Genomic DNA, 24,314 nt, shown 5'->3' on the forward strand with positions numbered 1-24,314 from the left:
CAACATAGCAGACCTGGGTCAAAACATATTTTACTTTTTTCAAATACTTCAACGTTTGCTTGGACCTGCCTGGAGTGTCAGAAGGGCTGGGTTTGCAACTATTCCAGTGGCTCCATTGTGCCAGGCAAACTCAATCAAGCACAACAAATACTATTTGAACCTCAGGGAGATTCTATTCCTTTGTAAGCATAGGGAAGGGGGAATTCTATCCCCTCAAAATATCCCCTTCACCAAGTCAACAAAAAATATCCCTTTGGCATGAATGGTATCCCACAATTAATTGCAATTCATTCAATACGCCCAAACTGCCATTAGTGGTTGCTGTTTCATACCTGTCTTTCGACCCACGCTCAATCACCTTCGCTCTGGTAGGGTTCACTAGCAGGGATGTCATCAAAATGTCACCGAAGGGTTCTCTCAATAGGAGGGAGTAAGGGAAAGGGGTGTAGAAATTTGGAATGGAAAGGACCCTCAGGTCTGCAACATAACCTACTGTACACGACACACATGTTGTCTGGTGATTCAGGCAATTATAGGCGAATATGCTGCTGCTGCGTTCCCTCTAACTGGTGGTGAATGGAATCTGAAATGTGCAATGGCTGTATACCCAAGTAATACAAACAATACCCAAAACATGCACACAGTGTTTGGAAATATACAGCATTAGATCAAATGTATTATTAAAAAGGCTATGCTTCAGGCTAAGCTTTCTATAGCTTGAGGTTCTAAAGAAGACTGTCACGTCCCAGTGGTTTTGGAATATGTATTGTTTAATCACATCAGAAAGAAAATAAATGTATTGTGCATTAAACAAATATAATATAAAGTCTCTCAAAGATACACATTTGCTCACTGCAATATGCTTTCTTTTATTTACATGCTCCATGCTTGATGGAGTAAAATGCAGGTAGACCTAGCAATGGACACAGGGTTGAGATGTCTATATTGGTAAAACACAAAGTGAAGCATCAATAACGCTAAGACAGAGAACACAATCACTTATTCACAAAATGTATAGTGTCTTTACTTCCCCACAGTTGTCAGTAAAATGTACTTCGTTTCAGAATGTATGGCCTCCGAGACTTGTTGGTGTGCAGTTGCCTCTTCAGAATGTACGGCGATTTCCTTTTAAGCAGGTTGTCGCTGTTCTGCTCGGGGTCTAAGTGGTCTTGGGAGTCGTGAAGAAGCTGTAAGAGAAAACAGTGGCTTGTGACTCTCTCGTGTGGTGAGAAATACACTGAAAACTCATGTCATTGTGGAGTGACTGGGGATAATGGGTTGGTTGTACCTATGTAGCTGTGATTTAACAAATGCTTTAGTCTGCTCTTCCGTGCATGGAGAAGCAGGTGCTAATCTCTACCCAGTCTAAAAAGCCCTTGTCTCTGGTGTGTGAGGAGCTGACAGTGTGCACACAGAAATTATGGAGGAGCTTTTGGAAAAGAGACGAGGAGGAGGAGAGCTATTTAATGAGGTATGTTTACCGCATGGATGCACTTGTGGGTGGCCTTGAGTGGTTGTGTGGGTGCATGTGCATGTTTGTGTGTGTCCTAATAACTGTGCATATGCATCCTTATGCTTATGTGTATGTCCCTCACCTAGGCCTGTGACGGTCATGGAATTCTGTGTGTCGGTCATCCGTCATGCAAATAATTGCTGCAACTGTCATAACCGTTAACGTGATGCAGACACTAATATAACTGAAAAACTTTTTTTGAAAATAAATGTTCTTACCTGTGCAGTTTTTGACACTGTTTCTATTTCTAGTATTATGTAGAAAGGGAACTAATTAAAAATATTATATTATATTATGGTGGGGGCACATTTAACAGCCAAATAATAAAATGTTCATGTCAGTGTTGCAGCACTGCACATTTTTTTGGGTGTCCTCAGTGACATTCCACTTTACCAGTGATTTACTGATAGACAGAGTAGGGTAGCAAAACGATTGTTCATAATAATTACTTTACACTCCTGCTATTGGTTAAAGTATATTTATATGAAAATAAACATTTTAATTAATTCAAAAATGAATGTACTGAAACGGTTATGACGGTCATCTTTTTTTTTCATGGTCGTCCACATATAAACATGGAACCGACAGTCACCATGTAACCGTCACAGCCCTACAGTAGGACTCTGTCATCCATAAGAACCCTTTTCATCTGAATAACCTTTTTCTATTGTAAATTACTATTTGTCTTTTTTGTAGATAGTGCCTCACGCTGTAAAATGTCTGTTATGTCAAAATGTGGACATTTTCCTATAGAAAATGTCCATTACCAGCAAAACACACAAACTTGAGCGCAGATGTAATGCAGTCACAGGTACATTGGTTCGTGAGATAATGCACCACAAAGAAGAGAAATTTACAATTACCCACAATTGTAAAATTCTGTTTTTCTGTTGTATTATCTCACTAACTAATATTCCTGTAAAGTTCTTGGTTTGTAAGGTTCTTGTTTGATTCTGACTGTATTATGTCAGCACTTATGTTCATGCAAGTGTTTTGTTAGGGTGGTTGGTCCCCATTGGCATGAAGTGTGTGCAAGTTCATAGGTCCGGCCTACCACCTTGTGGTTACCAATAAACGTTCTTCACTTCTGAGGAATCATACTACATGTAGAAAATAAGAGGTTTTTGCTTTTGTACGGGCACCCTATGAAGAACCCTTATGGGTTTCATGCTGAAGCATTCAGGGTTCCAATTACACATTATTCATTAATAATATAAAAGCAAAGAAGACAACCAGAGAAAATAGCAGAGGGTTCAAGATAGAACTCTTAGAAGATAAAAGGATTCTTAGTAGAACCCTACACAGAGGGCTCTGTTTGGAACCATTTACAGGGGGCTCAAGGCAGAACCCTACATAGAGGTTTCTAACACCAAAAAGGGTTTCCCTATGGGGACAGACGAAGAACCCTATATGGCTCTACTAAGCATTTTTTGCTAAGACTGTACTCTCACCCTCTCCTCGCGGGGCTGCAGTACTCTACAGATGTTCTGCAGGTCATAGAGCTCCTCCAGTGGTTCCGGCAGGGAGACCAGTCTCTCCCTGAGCCCCTCCTCTCTGCTCCAGGCCTCCTGCCATGACCGGCTCAGGCTGTTCACCATCCTGCACAGGTTCAGCAGGGACGCGCGCCAGTAGGGAGTGCTCTGCTTGCTCTGTTTGATCTATGTTGGGGGGACACATTAACATATACATATACTGTATAATGCATGTCTGACCATACAATATATGAAAGTACAATATATGCCAATACATTAATTTCTAATCATGTGACAATATTAATATGTTAATCATTTATTTAAGTGCAGGGTATGAATGTGAGACAAATGTGTGATACCATGTCCAATAGCATATCAATTTGTACTAAAAGAACTACTGTACATGACCACTTTGATCTTGCTTAATTAAACTTTGAGGGTGATGAGGAGATTCGCTCAAATCAACAAATGCAGTGTTTTACTTTTTGACTATAAGTGGAAATGTAATGGTAAGGTAAGGGTGGAAGCGGTTGTAGCATAACTGTAAAGCTTGTGTAAGTAAAATATAGTAGCAAAAGGCGGGCCACATTTTCTCTTTTAAAAGTTAAGGATGAATACTGAGCTACGGATTGCGCACTTACTTTACTTTACTGTCATAAAACAGTCAGATCTAACCTCATCTAGCTGTAGCCTGTTGTGTTGTAATTCAGTTTGATTGTGTGGTGTGGTGTGAGGCCCCTGCAGATGCCCATGGGGACCCCTACGCGTGGGCTGACTTGCTAGCCCTGTGCAGCACAGACTCCCGAGGGTCTCTGAGAATGATGAATAGAGTAATATAGGGAACAGAAAATTGGTCTACCTAAATCACCATAACCCCAATCTCACTTTATCAGCTTGCTTTTATGGAAGGCAAATTATTTATTTCCTGCACTTCTTTTGTTGAGAGAGAGCAAGGAGTTGTTTGAATCATATGGCTCTGTAGACCAAGGAGGAGAAATGTCACAGTGTGGGTTACATTCTGATAAAGAAGAATCCACCGGAGACGGTTAAGGCAAAATGTCTGCCAAGGGAATTACTTACAACATTGACATTTCGAAATACTCTCTCCCAGAAATTTGTATTAGCTCTTGTTTATTTCCAAATTAACACTTAACACACCGAGCGGTGTGAGGTACATTTTTAATTGTGCTTGAAAGGTCACCTTACATTACCTTTAATTTAGCGTTGTTAGTGGCTTTTCTACTGGTGTCAGTTAATCATTAGCACTAAGCACCCCGATAGAGAGACTGCTATTTCAAAAGATCCCTGTCTCCATCCCTATTGGCTTTTCTGTCAGCGGCTGGCTTGGACTGCCATTACAATCAGCCACTGCTGGTTTATTCAGCTCACTTTACTCTACATCCTGTCCTTTCCTCTATCATCTGACTTCTCTATTATTTTCAGTGCAATGTGTGGGCATACTGTACATATGCATCAGTTATAACTACTATATCATTCACACCGGATAGAGACATTCAATGACAAACTTGTTTTACAGCACCAATAATTTCTGAGGCTAGGTTTTTTATGGCAAATCAAATCTGTGTCAATCATGAGGTCAATCAATATCCTTCAACCAGTGTCAAATGTAAAAAAAAATGTAATGTAAATGTCATGGTAAGAGGAAGTTAATCTACTTCAACAGATGTTTGCGAACTGATCTCTAAAATACCTGTGTGTAAAATGTGTGTTTAATCTCTACGGGGAGAAAAGAAACGGCCACAAGTGTCTACAACACCGACTCTCCCTCCTAGAGGGAGTCTCCATCAGTCATCTGGTAACTTATTATTACAATCATTCCCTGAGAAACCCCTTGAAACATTGTAAGCAATGGATCACTGTGCTTATTTGTCATTGTCATGTCTTGCTGTGTCCCCCTCATCTTTAGTAATTTATCAGACTGAGAGTGGAGAGTAGAGAGAATGTATCCGCTGCGCTATGATGTTGTCAGGACCATCTCAATTATATTACCTCAGGTAATCAGTCAGTCTCCAGGCTCCAGTAGTTCCAGTTTAATCTCCTTAATTTCCTCCCTCCTGTCTATAGGTATCTCTTACATGATAAATGCTGATAAAAGCAATAAAGCTATCCTTGTGAATCTCAATTAATTCAGATAAAGTATGTGCGTGCGTGTGTGGGTGCATGCATGACTGTGTCTGTGTGGCAGGGGAGGGGTGTGAGTTATTGTGAAATTAGCTACAGGTGCACAAAGGTGAGATATCAACAACTGGCCTTTATCACACGTGTACTTCCTGTTATTGTTAGTTGCGTTATGTATGTGTATCAACTATGAGGGTCAGTTTACTTCTTTTATTTTTACCAGCCAGCACTATGTAGCTGCATTAGCCCATCAAAGACAAGTTATGTAGCTAGCAAAATCATTGAGCTTTTTGAAATGATTTTGGTTTTTCAATTTTTTACGCTACTAGTGCCAGGCAGCACTTTGTGACTACAGCGCGGTCATTCAACAGGTGATGAAGTGGAGCGTACAGGTGCTTTCTATCTCTTATAATAACCCTAACACTAGCTGCCCTTAATAATTGTGAGATTATTAACATAAGTTAGATGTACAGTATGGATCATCAGAGTAAAATTCACAAAATATGTGTTGTCTCGCTGTCAATATGATGCATTTTGCTGATGCCGTACCGAGCCTACATAGTGCCAACGTATACGTGCTGTCTGGGTAACAGGAAGTACAGCCAATGATGTAATAAGGTTACTGGCTATTTGGCTGAAATGAAAGTTAATTTAAAAAATAATTCCTGATTTGGCTCTGACTTGGCTTTAGTTGATTAGCCCAGACAGTTTTAAGTTACATATCTTGCTTCCTTAGATGCAGTAGTCACTTAGAGTAGTCACTTTGGGCCTCATAGGGCCCAATTAATTCTGAAAATATGTCAAAAACACCTTGTAGACTAATATTATAACATAATCCCCCTCTGAAGACATTGTCTGGCATTACATTTTTGAAAAGTCACTTTACTCTGCTATAATCCACTTAAGCATTTTGTGACCATGACAACAAAAATGCAAAAGTGTATTACAGCGTATGATGCATTTTGCTGATGACATTTCAGAAAAAAAATTAAGTCTTCAGAGAGGGATTCGGCAAATTATGACTACTCAGTATCTAAGGAAGCAACAATTACTGTATGTAACTCAAAACCGTCTGAGCTAAACAACTACACCAAAGGTCAGTGCCAAACCAGGAAAAAAAATTAAAAAGTGGAACATCCCTTTTATTTATTTCTAACTCAAAATGATATGTAGCCTGCTCCCTCAAACTGGGTGATGTCCATCACCGGGCTATAATTAAATGCATTTCATTTCAAGTTGAAAACAACCGAAGGGTGACAATTCCAAAGTCAAAGGACAGGTCTATATCCAGCCTCCATGAAAGAACACCTACTTCACATGGGTTGGAGGGTGGCTGCCTCGGTTTTGTACTCAGTCACAGACCTCAGATCTGACAGGTGCACAGAGGAAGCACAGCAGGCCTACCTTTGAAGTGAAGAGACTGCTCAATAGCTCTTCTTCTATTGCCCGCTGTTCCTGGTCAACATCTGACACATACAAAACAAGAGTCATATTGTTTTTTAATTCTCAATTCCATCTTAAATTAGGTCATTGATAACATGCATTATTCAAATATGTGTCCCATAAGGTGAGAAATGTGAATTTTACATGACATTTATTCATGAACCTTAAAACAATCATTTTTCAATACCTGATGAGGTGATGCAAGTGGACACAATATATGCAGCCTACTATTTTGGGTTCGGCCTACTTTGGGTGTAGAAAGTATGTAAGTGGGCAATTTTTCATGATAGGCCTATTTGTAAGGAGATATGGTCTATGGTCTGTCCCATGTTCTTGCTCCTTCTCCTCACAATGATGGAATATTGGTTGTAGGAACTACTTGTATCCAATCTGGCGCCACTTTAGCCTTGCTGCCCCGGTAACCCTCACGGGCCTCTTTGAAGTGCGCCAATTAACTTCTCGCTTTCAATGTGGGATTTATCCATCTAGTTGTTTTCAAGAGGCACGATAAAACCCCTCATCGTATTGATAGATTTGTAAGTCTATTTCATTGTATGTCATAGAGTTCACCACTGACCAAACAGGATAAGATGTTTAGAGAGCTAAAGAAAAACATAATCACTTAAATTTGATAGTTAATCAAACTTAAATGCTGTACACTATACATGTTCCTCCGACCACACCCGACAGCAAAATATCAACAATTACAGCTTCAATGACAGGGGCATGTGCTTAACAAGAAGATATTCCTTTCAAAAAGTATTAAGGGGATTATATAATTGAGGTATCATTCGTATGGATCATCCTACTTGAGAGATGCCTTAAGGCTCTTTGGGCTCACAATAATACAAGTTCAGAGAACATTGTCACAGTGAACTCGTAGTCTACTCAAGGACATTAAAACTGCAGATTATGCTCCTTCATTTGCAAAAAAGAGACTATAAGGTGTGCATGCTTTTGTTTCAGCCCAGCAGCACACCTAGGTGAACTACTGAATCAACACCTTAGTGTGAGGTTGGAGCCAAGTTACCAACTGAACTAGCCTAACCAAAACAACTGAATTAAAGTGAATTACGTAAAACTCTGGTTAACAGGTGAGACATTTTAAAGGGAATACCTAGAAGCTTTCTAAATAAACCAGTTGCAAATCGAAAACATTATTTGTTTTTTTTGTTTTTCCAATGATGAAATCTCTGGCGGCACCTAAATGCAATACCTTAAAATCATCTGACAACATTCAAAATCATCTGACACTCCAATAGAATGCGTGCACCATATGCCATGCTCAGACCAGAGTTGCATCCAGTAAGAAGTGTTTGCTTGTGAGCTTGTGATCGATGTGAATATATAAGACAACTGCACATGATGAAATCCATCTATTACAAATGTTTATTTTAGGAGAGAGGTACTACTCAATTTGTCCCCCTGTTTCTGAGATCTGTCATTTAACCATTTGCAGTGCATGCATCTGGCTTCAAAAAACAAATGTCTGTTTTGTGTAAGCAGTCAGTCAATTAGTGAACCTAATCAATCAGTTGATAATTCAATCTATAAATATATTAAATAAGAAAAATAAGGAGGATGGAAAGGATGGTAGTGCTTACCTGAACATAGTCCGCCACATGTCAAACAGAAGAAAAGCACACATGCCAACTGTGCCCGCATCTTTGTCAAAATCCCACACTCTGAAGAATCCACCTAGGTAGGACCCAAGTTCATAAGGTTAGGGGTCAAATACGGGAAGATATAGAGAGAAGAGGAGAAGGAGGAGAGAAGAATTCTGGACTCTGTTTTTCCTTTCCCTAGTCCAACCAGTGTTTCTTCCAATGTCTTACTGGCTTTAGATGGAGTGAAGAGCAGTGGGCTCCATTCCCTCAGTATATAAGAGGCAGCGTGATGTCAGAGGACCACCCCCCCCCCCCCCCCACCCATCTCTCCCTCTCTCTATCCCCCTCTCCCTCTACCCACAAGCCACAATCAGCACTGTCATTGTGACATCAGACGTCAGCTGCAGCATCACACGTCCACAACAAGGCAGGTTTTGCGTCATACAACTTTGATATGTTATTATTTTGTTTTATTTTGTAAGTGGGTAGCTTGATTGGTTTTCTGATTCCTGAAGGGGCGTAGGGGTTGTATGCACCTGACAACCTCTGGGGAGCAGGGGAGACAGCTCACTCGAGCTCAACACATGCTGTGGTCACCACAAGAAAATACTATTAGCCTATATTGTATGAAGACATCATAAAGTTATAGTTTCATCACTCTTTTGTTCTAACAATAAGACCATCAGGCTTTGAAGTATACCAGGTTAAAAGAGAACAACACCAATAAATTGATTTTACTCACTACTCAACACATATTGGAAGCAGTGTGTTTCTTGGCAAGCTGCTCAGTGATATTGTTCATGATATTACATTTCGTTTTTTAATCTTTCACTCAAATTGACAGACCTTTGAATGAAAAGCTGATTGGAAAAAAGGCAGCTGTGCAATAACATAACAATAACTGTTGCTAAATGGCAGAACAATTTGAACAATTGGAAAAACCAATAATCCCAAACATCATTGTAAATTCACCATCGTGCTGAAAGTGCACTCCCGCTAGACGTCAGTCTCAAGCTAATTATGGGTATATTCTTTGTCCACTTGCGCACCATCATGCTACCATTTGGACTTTAGAAACCCATACTCTCTTTTTTTGATACCACCCCATCATATCTTTAATAAAGCACGAGGTGCACCTTTATGGAGAGCCATGGTGAATCGAGTTAGATTGTGGTTGAGTCTATGATTATTAATTCTACAAAAAATTGTCCTAAGAATACTCCAACACTGAAACATGACGTGGCCTATATGGCCGAAATGTTTGTGATTTTCAGACTAGCTTGTCTGGTGGAGGTCATGCCGAAACATTTAGCTGTTTTATCTGCTATGATACAATCTACTCGTATTAATGGAGAGCGCTCACCATTATAGTAATCTCGTAACAGTAATTGTCACACCACAAAACACAAAACGTGCTGATAAGATGAAACCAGTATTGGCCACACTGTCTACTTTACAATTATGTGTTTTTGATAAGTTTGCCAATTGTGGAACAGGTTGAACAGTGAGTCAATGTTTTACGCATCCATTTTTGTTAAACGCCACCCTCAAATGTACGATGGGACGGCCTCTTGCAAAGTGCGCTCAGACAGTTCCGATTTGGGACAGCGCTCAACTTTTCCTCAAAGTAGTGAAGTCACTTACCGAAAAGTAACTGAAGTCCCGCCATGCAGCGAATGTAACCAATTTTTGGATTGTGCTAAGAGTGGCTTGCCATGGCTCCGTTTGGAAGGAACTTTCTGAAAGCGCGCTTGAAAAACAGGTAATTATCTTGGTTGCAAACCTGTTGCTTCGCTGGAAATACTGTTGAAGCGATTTACAACTGTTTTCACCGATCCTTTCTTACGGTTTACGCGTCTCTTCATTTTGACGCATCACCAAAAATAAAATGTTGCGACTATTCTGGAATCATAATGCGCATTATCGTCTTATGTATGTGGCATGGCAGGGGTCGTAGTCTGTTTTCATGATTCATCTTGTCACATTGGTTTGAGTTCTAACAGTTTGTATAATGAGTAACATACATTTTTCAACTCCTCGATCGGGTTGTGGTCCGTACAGCATTGTCGTTAACGCTGATGATTTGTGTCGCATTTGATACAACTATTGCCCAGATTGTAGCTAAATGTTGGGATTTCTCATAATTTGCTAAATATGTACAGGTATGAATATACATATAGCCTATAGCAGATTTTGTAAGTGGACTGCGTGTGTGTGTGTGTATGTGTGTGTGTGTGTGTGTGAGTGTGGGCGCGCGCACATGACAGTGTAAGAGAGAAAGAGATACTGTAGAGTTAGGTAGAAAGAGAGAGAGAGAAGTTGGTGCACTTGCGTGACGGTAAAGAGCCAGTCAATTCTTAGTCAAGCCACCACTGAGATAGCAGAGGATCTCTATGACTAAATTTCTGATCATTCATTTGACTACAGCTTTTGTGGAGGTCCGTGTAACCAGACGTTTGCGTCAATTGTATTGCCTAGGTGTCTAGGTGTTGTCTAGGTGTTATTGGTCCTTATTGACTACACAACTCAGAGAAGGCACAATAAAGTAAGATGGAAAAATGTTTACCCCTGTTTATTGCTACAGAGTAATAGGCCAAAAAAACATTGGAAATGGGATCAAATAAAAGTTGACCTGCTCTTAAAGTGCATACTAGTCTGTAATTACACATTTATTATTCTTCAGAAGTTTCCCCTCAGAGACCAGGAGAACATTCTTGGTTCAAGTTTAGAGAGATCCTGTCATCAACACTTGTATAATTTGGGATGGCAATTTCCTTAAGTGGCTAGGTTACCTTTTTGATGTTCCTGCCTCCAGAGGGGCTCATCCAGTACTTTGAAAAGTGTTGAAAACTAGATTTATTTAGCCACATACAATGTTCTATGTAAATGCAAATAGATTGTTTATGGTGTCTTTATTGCAAGCATTTGTTGTGGTGGTTCACATCTAAATGGCTCCCTTTTTAATTAACATGTTCACAGGTCATGGTTCAATCCATTCCAGGATGCAGGAAAAATGCCTGTTGGCTGAGCTCCTATCTCTTCCAGTATCTGTAAACATTTTTGCAGACACATTTTTAAATAGCTTTTGTTTGGCTGAATTAACTTTGTTATGGATGAAAAACATTAGGAATTTGAAAAAAATCTGCATATGGGCAGTTTGAATTGAGTTGAGGAGAAGAAAGATCGGTTTCACGTTTCACAATTTTTCTCTTACCAAAGAGCTGCCAGTGGCAGTGGCACCAGTCTGAGACTAGTCTATTTTCTTTGCACACACAGCTGAGGAGAAGTATTTATCTGTCTAGTCCAACTGTCTTTGACAACTTCAAACAGTCTAGTGAAGTTACCTCAGTAGATGTGTTTTTTTATGTTGTGTAGTAATTACCCTTGCAGTGTGGCCAACTATAATTATCTTGAGTGTTTAGATCTGTAGATATATCAATGGTGATTTTATTCAAAGCCCTATAGTCTGCAATCTAAAACATGTTGCAAGGAGACTATTCTAGGTTCAAGTTGGAAACATTACAGAAGATTAGTTTGGTAAATGATCTAAACAAGAAAAAGCCATGTTATAATATATATAGTTTTATTACAGTATGTCAGAATAAGATATGTGCGGTGGTGCAGTGCTGCCCAGCACCCCAAAAAAATCCTCACATTTTTACAAAATAATTATCACGTTAAGCTAAACTAATTGCTAAACTAATTGCAGTTGAACCCTATCTATTGGAGAGGGTGCGGCTAACTGTTCGCCTGTGCTGTGGTAACAATTTGGCTTTTCAAAACAGCTTTTTTGTTAGATAGGCCTACCTACCCTGACCGCATGTCACTGCACTGATTGTATATTGTGAAAGATTACATTTAATTAAATAGATGCCAACTCTGCTTGATGAAACAGGCTTTAATGTGGCCAATACATAGAGGGCTGTCAGGCACTATTATAAAGTTGTTGGTAGTGGTAGATCGCTGCCACCAACCATTTCAGACAGTATGATCAGGGACCCTCATAGTTTGGCCTTCTCCAGTGAAGCTCAGGCCAGGGAGAAGGGAAGGGTGTGTTATGTCTTTGCTCATAGATGCCTATCTGACAGGGAGTCATCCTAGAGATCAACAAATCCTGAAAATTATGTTATTTCCTTCCAACTCCCTCATCCTCTTTAGATAACAGCCAGAAACAGGATTAACCTTTACACAAACAGGACTAACCCTTGGATTTCGTTTAGGTTCTCGAGTACAATAGAAAAAAAAAGCTTTCTCTTCACTCAGGTTTCCCTTGAGATGGGTTTTAATGCAAGGCCACTTTTCTGGTTTATTAGCAATGCATCAGAGAACACCACACATTAAAAGCCGAAGATGGCTGCAGTACAGTGGCAGAGCAGTGTCTGGGTATATATACATACTAAACATGAGTACTTAATTTGGACATTATATGATTTTTTCCAATACTTTTGGAGCCCTGAAATAGGGGAAGTTTAAAAATGTTTGTACTTTCTAAATAACCTAATCTGAAAAAAAATACATAGTATACCCCATACATACCATAGACTCCATAATAATTGTTTGATTTCAATCTGAAATCCGAAACATGAGTGCTTAATTTTGGACATTTGATAAATCCTTCTCATCACTTTTGGTGACCTAAAATTGGGGGACTATGTCTAAACAGTGTTGTAATTTCTGAATAGTGAAACCAATTTGTACACAAATACCATCAAATAAAAGCTGAAAATCTCTACTTTAACCTCATAACCGTAATTGTTTGATTTCAAATCCAAACTTTTGGAGTGTAGAGCCAACAGAAGAAAAAAATGCTTAACTGTCCCATTACTTATACTGTATGTCAGAGATGACTAGACTACCATGAATTGTGTATGTCATATGCATTACTTGTAAGTTCCATATAAAACCTATGTTTCCTAAATTGTTTCCATATGGGATTGCCAACAGGTTGCAACACCAGGAAGTGTTGATAGTCTCTCACTTGTTAGGACAAGCATGTGATTCCTCACCATAAAAGTGTGGTTCTCATATTGATGACATGGTATAAGTATTACATGACTTTTCATTATCTGAGGTCTTCGGCAGTGGCAAACTCTAAACCAACTTGTGACCAGGTTGGAGTATGAGCACTGTATTCTTCGTCCAACATGGATAAATGAAACACATACATCACTAATGGCTCCATGATCTAATATGGTCTCTTCTCTACCCCATGCCTCACTTATAATCTCCCCCTAAGTTCACTCACAGGTCAAGTGGGCTTGCTCAGGTTTCTGTAGTTCACTCAAGCACGGAAAGGTGAGATCAAAATTATTCTATATTGTAGACTGTATGCTCAGCAGGCACTTAATACTGAATTATTGAACGATAAATAATAAAACAGATTATTAAAACAGACACCAGCAATGTCTTCCAGCATACTTACAACAGGCATGGTTTAGAGTTTATTGAGATATTGCCATTGGCTTCCTCAAGTTCAGCATATTTAAGGTCAGTTTGATCATTTATTGCTCAATATGGTGACCTATAAGGGCACCCATATGTTCATGTCTTGAACCTATTCCCGAGCTATGAATATCAAATGGCACACAAGTTGACAACCCTCATGAATGTATTGCCTCAGATTTAATCAGCTCAATAGACCATGTGCTATTACATTTTGTCTAGGCAGGTAGTTGACTCGAGAGGAGACAAGCTGTTCCCTTTGTAGCTCCCTGTTTTGGCACTGTGTTATTGATACCACCAGTCAAAGGCAAATATGTTTGTCTTCAGAGAACAAGCTAAGTTGTACTGTTCTGTTTACTGAGAAGTAACACAATCTGACATCATTTTGGAGAGGTTTCTGCCACAAAGAGTTTGAATTCCTGAATACAACTGCATTTTCATCAAACCTTGATGGTGTAAGTACCTCTCATACCATACCACATCCCACTGAATGTTTGTGTTAATCTCACAATCATATACTGTATTTGACTTGCTCACGTCAAAGTGGGGTGTACAACTCATTTTCCATATTTACACACGTAAATTAGAATTAAATTCCCCCTTCCCCATCCTTAGAGCTACAGAGGCAGGAAGTGTCAGGATGTTGCTGGTGTTCCACTGATTGTAGCCCAGGACAAACACAGGTGCTTCCCTGCCCTAGTGTACTGGCTTCCTGCACAGCTGAGGGTTTAGGTCAACCCTCAATAAAACTTCCATTGTGTGTTTGTGTGCATGTGTGTATGTTTATGCATCTGAATGTTTTTTGTGAGTGTCTGTCATGTCTCTGTGTGCATTGATAGACATGTATGTGCATGTACAGTATGTAGTAAGCTGTATATAAACTGTACACAAGAGAAATATTTGTGCATAGTTTTGATTTGTATTGTTCTGAATAGTACAATACATAGCCTATATAAGCTTTCCACTTGCATTACTGTCAACTATATCCAGCTTTAGCTTTACAACCGAGAGTCTTGAACATCTAAAGTTACTAAGCGCTGTTAGGGTTTCCAAGTGAAATGGTGGGCAATGGTTGGGTCAAAGTCATCATGGTCATTGTCTGTGTATGCTGGAGGCGTGTGGGGATTGTTTGCCGTCTGCATAGCTCAGGTATTTGCTTTGCTCCGTTCGTCTCCAAGGGTCTACATAACCATTAACCAGGCTCTTGCTTTGTTGCATACGTATCACATTCCTCAGGCTTCGTTCATCAAGGTTGTACACAATGCTCCACTTGTGTTTTTATACTCTGTGGAAACCAAAACAGAGTGCTATCAGACTGTACAACAGCAAGGCCCAATACTTAATTTGGAGTTAGTGGCACTTGAGTTTTCCTTTTGACTGTGTGTTGTGTGAATTTTGTATATTTCTCACTTACTGTAGTAATGTGTTGACATACTTTAGCATCTGCATAGTGCTGGAGACCACTGGTTGTCAGCCAGATGCCCCTCTGAAACATTGACCTTACTTGAGGATCAATGATTATCAGTGGGCTAACTTGGCATTTGTGGTCAAGGTTATCTCTGACTGTTGTATAATGGGTGTATTCCATTATACAACAGCCAGATATGGAATCAAAGGAGATATGGGACCAAACCTTCAACATATGATACCCAATACAAAATCGTGTGTTATGATCTATCCCTGGAATTTTAATGGTCAAGATAAGGCCACTTCAGTCCTAAAATGCTTCCATATATATCTTAAAGGGGCAATCTGGGATCGGTACATCCCTTTTTGGACTGAATAATGATATGTAACAATTTATTCTGGAATAATATAATTTCTCATGAGATTAGTTAAACTGTTTTACCCCAGAACCCAAAATATAATCTTATTTTCCTAAATTGTTTGTAAAACAATGTATTCTAAACAAACACTGTATAGCTGTGTTTACACTGTATTGATCTCATAGTTACATTTCTCGAGCCCCATCCCTCAGCTGTTTCCAAAAAAAATGGCAGATGACCGTTTTTTTGTTGTTTGAATCCCAGATTATCCCTTTAAATGCCCACATTAGCTATTTTGAAATGCTTTAGCAGATTTATGACATCCTGGGGCTGCATAATGTTATTGCACAATGATTCCAGTCTGGAAATTGGCATTTAGATCAAACTATGTGTATTTTGGATGATACATTCAATTTTCTTAGCTCCTCCTAAAACGATTTCCCACATGCCGTGAAGTATGACATTTCATATACAGTGCCCTGCGTAAGTAATGGGACAGTGAAGCATTTTCTGGGCATTGTAGTTATAGAGCTCAGAAGTGTGCAGTTAGCACCCAGAGTCAAATATAACCCTCCGAACCCCCTTCACCGGCATTTTTGCACTTGAGTCAATCAACCTTTTATTGTTTCATTTTATTGACAATTGCTCTTAGCTATATCTGGCGTTACTTTCCCAAATAGCTCAGTGAATGACTAACGTTACGACTCGGTGCTTCCATTCTTTGAGTATTTATTCCGAGAAAAAACAGGAAACAAAACTGGCTGGTCTGCTAGACCACAGACGTGAAGTCCTCGTCCGTGAGACGAGTGTGATTAAATCCTATTGTAGTCAACGTTACCTGCTACACCAGTGTGTGCGTGAAGCGTAGATGTTGAGCGGCTGGCATTAGAGTCTATTTTTCTCTGATCCATGTGTGTAAACCCCATACAAAGTGTCTGAAATCATAGGTTTCAATGCTTTTTGGATGCCTAAAAACATATTCACTCAGTTTCATAGTATGATAATGTAATAGAAACATTGATGTTAGCAGTACATGCATACAATAGCGGTACCTGTTTGAAAAACGAGCTGATATTGAAATACAGTGGTCCTTTATATTTGGAGGTTAAGGACAAGCCCCAACTTGGAAGATATTCAGATTCAAGATCAAGATTCTTTATTTGTCACGTGCATACAAGTATACAGTGAAATGCAAAAGTGACAGTGCCACAGAGTAGTACAACAATAAGTTTTAAAATATTTTTTTATTAAAAATAATAAAAAATAAAAATAAATAGAATATAAACAGCAGTAAAGCAACAGCGGTGAAGCAATGTACACAATGGTATGGCTATATACAATGGCAATGACAGGTTAACAGTACAGTTAATTACAGTGAAACATGAGTCTGCAATGGATAATTATGTGTGTGCGTATGTGCTATGATGTCAGTGAGTGTGTTGAGGGGGGCACTGGTGTGTCTTGAGGGGGGCACTGGTGGGGTCATCGTTGATGACCCTGATGGCATTGGATCTTGAAACTCAATCTTAGCCTCTCTGTTCTTGCTGCATGACAGCGAAGGCGTTTGCCTGACCGCAGCAGCTGAAACAGTCTGTTTTTTTCGGGTGGTGAGGGTCCTTCATTATCCTGTAGGCTCTGGTCCTACACCTCCTGGTATACAGGACATGGAGAGGGGGGGTTGGAGCTCCCATGGTCTTTTCTGCAAGGCGTACCACCCTTTGCAGAGCTTGCCTGTCCTGGGCCGTGCTGTTACCATACCAGACGGTGATGTTACCAGCCAGGATGCTCTCCACAGCTCCAGAGTAGAAGGACTGAAGGATCCTCCGGGAGACTTTAAATTTCCTCAGCTGCCTGAGATGGAACAGGCGTTGCCTTGCCTTTCCCACCAGTGTACTGATGTGGGTAGTCCAGGTCAGGTCTTCTGTGATGTGGACTCCCAGGTATTTAAAACTGCTCACCCTGTCCACAGCAGTCCCACCGATGTCCAGCGGCGTGTAGGTCCTTGGAGGGCTCTCAACATAAAACAAGTTCAACATCAGGAATTGATACATTTGAAGTTCCATGCAGAAACAGGTGGGAGGGATATATATTCTGCATCCATGTGCGCAACTGTTCACATTTCTGGTGTAGCAGGTTACATTACTGCGCTGATGGGTACTTCACAGATTGCGCTTGCTGCATCCCGGTGTAGCAGTTACGTTACACGTTACGTTGTAGGTTCAGATGTTAGGTGTTATTTCAGTCTGTATTGTGGCACCACAGGCCGCACATTGACCCAGTGCTAGGATGTAACAAACCTCCCCAAATATCCTTTATTTTATGCACATTAACATTCACTTTGCACATACACCTAGCATCTACAAATAATGACAAGACACTTATATCTTTTGTTTCTCATAGCATAATCATACCTGACTGGGTAGTCCTAAAGGAAGGCCTGCCGGTTCACCAGGCCTTTGGCCACCAGGCCAGGGAGGGGTGTTGGGCTGTACCACTTTGTCCGTTTCTGGCTTACAGTATGGAAAGGGTTGACCCCTCTGCTCCCCCAACCATTATGTGTGGAACTAGCCAACCATACCTACTTCACTCCCTGAACAGGAGTTATGTTCCCATTTATGTTAGTTATTTTCTGTTATGCATTTAGACCTCTGTTTACTTTAAAGCTGAGAACAGTTATTTTCTATTTTATGATACACCTTTGGTTATTATCCTAAACTTTGTTACATAGCCTTGTTTGTGGAAATAAACCCCTCATATTTTTGCACTCTACTCCTGCCTCTTGTGTCTTACTCTGCCTGGTCCATTACACAAACTAAAATACTCAAATCTGGGAAGCTTAGCCAGATACCAGACAGTGGAAATAAAATCTCTGGTAATGTCACCGGTTCATTTGTTTTATTATTGCTTGATACTTACTTCCTGTTGTATCTGTATTGCTGGTCATATGAACTGCATTTGAGGTATTTCAAAACTATTACAGGGCTCTGTTTTTGGCCTTTATGGAAATATAGAAATGAACAATTATGGGATATAATCAAAAGGCTATATGTCAAAGATTTTGATCAGGTTTTATGGTCCAGACGAAAAGTTAATGAGGGCTTTCGAGTTAAATAGCTCAGAATGAAATCATAAAGTGATCATGTCTGATGAGTAAGATGATGAGTAATCATTTAATAGAACCAGATCAGAGTGCTGCACAAATTGAGTTTTCTGCTCAGTGGCTTAATAGAAGACCACCATAGGATGTTCTTTTTCAAAAGCTATTTAGGATGATGAAATGACACTTCAATAACAAACATGAGTGTGCGTGTGTATGTGTGTGTCTGTGTGTGTATACATCCAACTTAAAGATATATTACACAACTTTTGTTCTTTACATAACATTTTGACTTGAGTGTTGACTGTATGTCATGATATATTGTTATTTCTTAATCAGAGGTTAAAAGGTCCATATGCAGAAGCTTAAAGTTCTGATGTACTGTACATGTTTCTTGTTAACTCTCCACCTGATGTAGCCATGATTGTCCACTATTACACTGTTCTCAAGAATTCCATGACATCATTTTCCCAGTTGTTATGAAACATGTATATAATCAATCGGTCTACCCATGACAACTAGGGTGTCTTCGATTGTACATTGAAACATTGATGAAGACCCATTTTGTCAGCAGTTGCATGATTTTTATACCCTCTGTCTCTTTCCCAGGACCAAAGACACAGAAGCTGTCCCTGGAAAGGAGATCCAGGTGCTGGTGTGCGATGAGGAGAAGGTAGTATGTGGAGTGACCAAGCACACCACATGTGCTGACATAGTGCAAGCCTTGCTGGACGACCATAAGACTATCCCAGAGATAAAGAGGCTTCTGCATGGCGACCTCAAAGACTTCTGCCTGCTGGAACGCTGGAAGGGCTTTGAGCGGGCCCTGCCACCTCTCACACGCATCCTCAGGCTGTGGAATGCCTGGGGTGACCAGAAACCCTTCATCCAGTTCACTCTAGTCAAGGCCAGCGACTTTGTGCCCCAAGCAGGCAAGAAGGGAGGCAAATCCAAGGGAGGCAAGCCAAAGAGATGGGAGCAGGGCCCTGCTCAGTACTCTCAGTCACTTCCGGTCGAGAAGCAGAAGCGCATGGTGAAGAAGGCCTTCCGGAAGCTGGAGAAGATCCACAAGGATAGGAGGGATTCCCCAGGCACTGAGGAGATTAACAGGATGGTTCAACTACTCATCTCCCAGGACCACACAATCAGGCAGCAGTTCCAGCAAATTATGGAGCTGGACTTGGAGATGGAGCAGTTTGAGCTGCAGGTGGGACATGACTTGGATCTTGACGGCTCACTCGCCCAAGCACGCACCCAAAGCATAGACAACAACGGTGAAGAGCAGCTGCAGGAATACCTGTACACCAGCGACAAGGTGGAACAGCTGGAAATGCAGGTAAAGAGGCAACAGGAGCTCATTGTCGAGTTGTCTTGCGACATCGATGCAGAGCTGATGAGGAATGTTTTGGCATGGCCAGAGATCCCAGAGGTTCAGCAGGGGGCCACAGCGGCAGCTGTGGTAACCAGTTTAGAATCATCCTCCTGTGCTGTGGAACTGGAGAGATTACAGGGCGAACTGAAGCATAGCCTGGGCATCGGTGTGTCCCTTCACACCCAAAAAGCCGAGCTGGAGAAGGAGCTAAAGCACTATGACTCTACGTTGATCTCCAAGGACCAGGAGTGCTGGCAGCTGGTATCCCAGCTGAGCTCACTGCAGGTGGGGGACAGTACGCAGGAAACAGCCAGGTCTGGGACTCTGAAAGGCCAGGCTCGGTGCATTGTCTCACATGTGGTGAAACTCAAACACACCCTGTCCCCTACAGACGTTACAGACACAGACTCAGACACAGGGATTAGCTCAACACACAGTCAGGACTCACTCTCACCCTGTCTGGACTTCCCACCACCGCTGGACACAGATGTTTGAGCAGCGTCTTTGAATTGAACTCAGTATGATCTCTCACTGATTAATCCCGCTACAGTGCCACCTTAAGTATTGGGAAGAGGAAGCATTTTGTCTTCTTTCAGCTCTGTACTCCAACAGTTTGAGAGAATTTAAAACAATTCAAAAATTGTTGAGACAATTCAAAAAATGGCTATGGGATTACTAGATTCTCAGCTTTAAATCAATGGATTTTCTTCGCATTAGGTTCACCATTTAGAAAGTACAACTTTTTTTTAAACATACTCCCCCTATAAGATTGACGTGGCCAGTCAAGAACTTTCCGCTTTTTGGCCCCTGAAAAACTCTCTAGTTGCTATGGCAGTATGTTTTGGGTCATTGTCTTACTGTATGATGAAGCACCATCCAATGAATTTGGAGGCATTTGCTTGTACTGCTTGAAAGATAGGGGGACTATGTATAAAAAAGAGTTGTAATTTCTAAATGGTCAAAGCAATCTGAAAAACTACTACTTTAACCTCAATTGTTTGATTTCAAATCCAAACTGTTAGACTATAGAGCTAAAACAAGACAAAATGCTTCCTCTTTCCAATATTTATGGACTGTATATTATGCTATATATGCACTAGCCTGGTGCACTGAGTTGATATTTAGCAGTGAGTTATTCTGATGGTCCAGTTTTTGTAATAGTGATAGCCTTTTGTCTACTCCTAAGGTGACCTTTTTCTCTCCATGATAAACATTCAGGCAGCATAAAACAAAAGAAAAATATTTCCACATACCTTGTTTTATCCAAGGACCTTTTCTGTTTTCCTGTTAAAACAGTGATTGAATAAGTAAGATATAGGCTAAGTATTAGTACTCAAAACAAAACACTTAAAATGGCTAGATCAAGTGGTTTTATATTAAAACATGCAGCAAATTGTTATCCATGCAGAACTTGACCTACCAGTCTTGAAGCCTTTGTTTTACACGGTAAAGGATTATATTTTAGATTTCCCTTAATAAGCTATTGTTTAATGTAACGCCACATACAGAGTTTCATACAATTTGATTGGCCACATGAAAGAAAAATAATGATTTATTTATTTTGACCAATAATTGTATTATACAAATATGTAAAATGTAATGTTACATAATGTTATCTTGTTTCTCATACAACTCTTGCCACTGTAATATATGTTCATACATAATACATTTCAGCAGCACTTGCAGTCAAATTATTATCTATCTGTATACGACCAAGACTGTGGTCTCTTTGATTCATACAGTATAAGATTAAAGCCATTTAAGCGCACAAATAGCAACAGGTTCTTGATGTGACTGTACCAGGAAATGTTAATGAAAATCTCACAGCTGACAAATAAAGATTTCTCTTATTTGAGTCTTTTTTCACAGGTTTTGAATCACCATAATGTAATAACACATACACAACCATTACATCTCCTTAATTGCACTGCACTGTATAATCACAGGAGACAGTCGCTAGGCAGGCACAAACAACAATAAACACTCTTCCCTTGTTAAGCTATTGCTGACAGGGTAACACATTCTACTCCGGGCAAATCAGGGCTGGTGGAAAAGCAGGGGATATCTATTTCACACACTAATTGCCTGGTTTGCCCCCTCTCTAAGCCCCTAAGTAGCTCCGGCAAGCATGAAAGAGTCACATTTTATTTAAAATTTAGACTTGCACTGTCTACTAGTACTTGTTGAAGGAACAAAGAGTTAGAGAGTGAATGCGTTAGTGCTTAGGTAGGTGGTTTACTCCAAATTTAAAGAAAATCGTGTTCTTCGGAATTATTAGACTTACAGTACCAGTCAAAAGTTGATTGAAAAGTGTATATATATGTAACCTTTATTTATCCAGGGAAAACACACTGAGACCAAGGTCTCTTTTATGGGTACGCCAACCCTAACCCTAACCCTAACCCACATATAAATACAATTACAAAACACATGTGCAATAATTAATCAAAACAAGAGCATGCCTCTGTGAGCTGGTCCCTAACCAATGACTTGAAATGACTGTGTGGGACCAAGTGCTCCAACCTCAGTCTACCCTAAAGATTGTTCCAAATCTGAGGAACACAGTAGCTAAAAGCAGTTTGTTACTAATTTTGTGGACACTCGTGGGACATTAGCTTTTTTTATTCTGGGGGGAAAAGAGGCTACATGGTTAATTCTCCCTTGGTCTTCTGAAAAGCACACCAAGCTGTGTAGTGATTACTTGTCCCTCAATGTATCACCAGGTCTTCATCGCAGCGCCCCCTGCAGGGACGCACACACAGTCTCCAATATCCCATGGGGTCCAGCAAGGCGCATTCGTTTGACTTGACAAGACTTGTTTACCCCCATTCCACCTCAGACCAACAGGAGTTCAAAGCCTGCCAAGGCACATGCAGATCTTGAGACAACAATAATTACATGGGCCAAAATGACAATTACTTTTTTTTTTTCTTGTGTTAGCAATTACTATGGGTCAGTTTGAGTAAACAGTAATTTGCTTCAATGATGGGAGAAGGAATAATGTAAAAGATGCCAATGGTCTAGTCACAAACTAGATGTAAAAAATATAATATACTAATATAATTTGGGAAAAATTACTTGTTTCACCAAACCATTTTACAATGCAAAAATCCATCAGGACAACCATCCGAATATGGCAATTTGCTGTATTTCCATCGACCCGGCTGAGGGTGGAGGACCTCAAAGCGAGAGTCGTGTCGAAAAGAAAGGACAAGGAGGTGCACAACTCCCTTCTTCCCCTCAAGGACCGACTGCAGTTGGAGAAGAGAATCTTCCCCACCCAGGTCATGACCATGAAATCTCTTCCTCTGCACTTCAAAATCCTGAAGTTGCCCTCGGCAGCCCTGACGCTGCAGGCCAAAGACCAGTCCGGCCCTGACCAGCGACCTCAGCTGAAAAAACCCCTCAACAGCCTTCCTCCTCTCCGGGCAGGCCCCTCAGATCAGGCAATCAGGGCATTTTGTAGGGTCCCATAGTGAGGGGTCGAACTGAGTAGACTGAAAGAGAACTAAAGATTACAAATATACACAAGAGTGCATGTCCCATAGAGAGGGGTCTCCCTCATCTCTTTCAGAGAAGCTGGATTACATTTGTAACCTTTAGTTTTCCAATTACCCAATATTCTTCCACTTTTGAAGCCATAATTGCTGTTATATGTCTCTTAGACTTCTGTGAGAATTTTTGAGAATATCATATTGTGTGATAATATGGAATATGTTTTGCAAAGCACAACAACATCATTGGCCCCTGTAATGCATGTTCACATATGCAATGGGTTGTACAATCAACCAGTGGCCATGAACAAGACATCAGCCAAAAAATGAATTTGAGGCAGTGTAAGCATGTTGTGCTCTGATAAAATGGCATGTTATGAACAATTTGAAGAACTGTTAGGACAACATTGTGAACACCCTGCAAACAAATCTCTTGACTTTGAATGATCTCATTTTTTGTACTTTACACATCATCTAGTTCAAATGAACATGTGTGGTTTACAGAAATGCATAATCCTGTATCTTTTGTTAGGTTCAAGTCAATCAACTTAAACACAAAACATTAGGTGACTCAGATTCACCAGGAATTGCGTCTGCGTTACTTATGCACTTGGCTTTAAGAGTGCAATTGCTCTCCTCTGTCTTCAGATGCTGCAGAGGCCAACCTAATCATAAACTCCATCACACAGTGGGCATGTCGGAACAGCTCTAAGGCTTGCCTCAATCAAAGTAGATGGAAGGTGCCATCCGTCCAAGTGCCATAAATCATATGATAATCAGATCAAAAGGAATAACAAACAGCCAGTGTCAGACTATGAACAAGACAGCAAGAGACACCGATGAAGAGAAATAGGAGTGTTTTATCTACAGGAGGCCAATCAACTGAATTTCAGATTCTAAAGGTGCTCTCTCTGTGTGATTGGCTGCTGGGTGAGAAATGCTGACTGCTGTTTTGCATGTCAGAGAGGG

The 24,314-nt window shown here is 40.4% G+C and overlaps 2 protein-coding genes across 2 annotated transcripts; one reads left to right on the plus strand and one right to left on the minus strand.

Moving 5' to 3' along the window:
* Positions 1 to 919: 919 nt before the first annotated feature.
* Positions 920 to 8,232, minus strand: nts (neurotensin; the record flags this gene model as incomplete). Its single annotated transcript, XM_083665855.1, has 4 exons — positions 920 to 1,187; positions 2,965 to 3,171; positions 6,529 to 6,590; positions 8,172 to 8,232. 4 exons carry the CDS (start codon positions 8,230 to 8,232, stop codon positions 1,041 to 1,043), a joined length of 477 nt encoding a protein of 158 aa, XP_083521981.1. The 3' UTR covers positions 920 to 1,040.
* A 1,583-nt stretch (positions 8,233 to 9,815) lies between these two features.
* On the plus strand, positions 9,816 to 21,706 carry rassf9 (Ras association domain family member 9). The gene is made up of 2 exons (XM_083666650.1): positions 9,816 to 9,936; positions 19,089 to 21,706. Exons 1-2 carry the CDS (start codon positions 9,890 to 9,892, stop codon positions 20,344 to 20,346), a joined length of 1,305 nt encoding a protein of 434 aa, XP_083522776.1. The 5' UTR covers positions 9,816 to 9,889; the 3' UTR covers positions 20,347 to 21,706.
* The last annotated feature ends 2,608 nt before the right edge of the window (positions 21,707 to 24,314 follow it).

This window comes from Argentina silus, assembly GCF_951799395.1.
Source record: "Argentina silus genome assembly, chromosome: 3".
Taxonomy (NCBI): Eukaryota; Metazoa; Chordata; class Actinopteri; order Argentiniformes; family Argentinidae; genus Argentina; species Argentina silus.

Bases quoted from the DNA above. Each gene is read 5' to 3' on its own strand.
- rassf9 (XM_083666650.1), top strand. From the start codon at position 9,890: ATGGCTCCGTTTGGAAGGAACTTTCTGAAAGCGCGCTTGAAAAACAG. The intron at 9,937-19,088 runs GTAATTATCTTG...TCTCTTTCCCAG, and splicing joins AAAGCGCGCTTGAAAAACAG to GACCAAAGACACAGAAGCTG.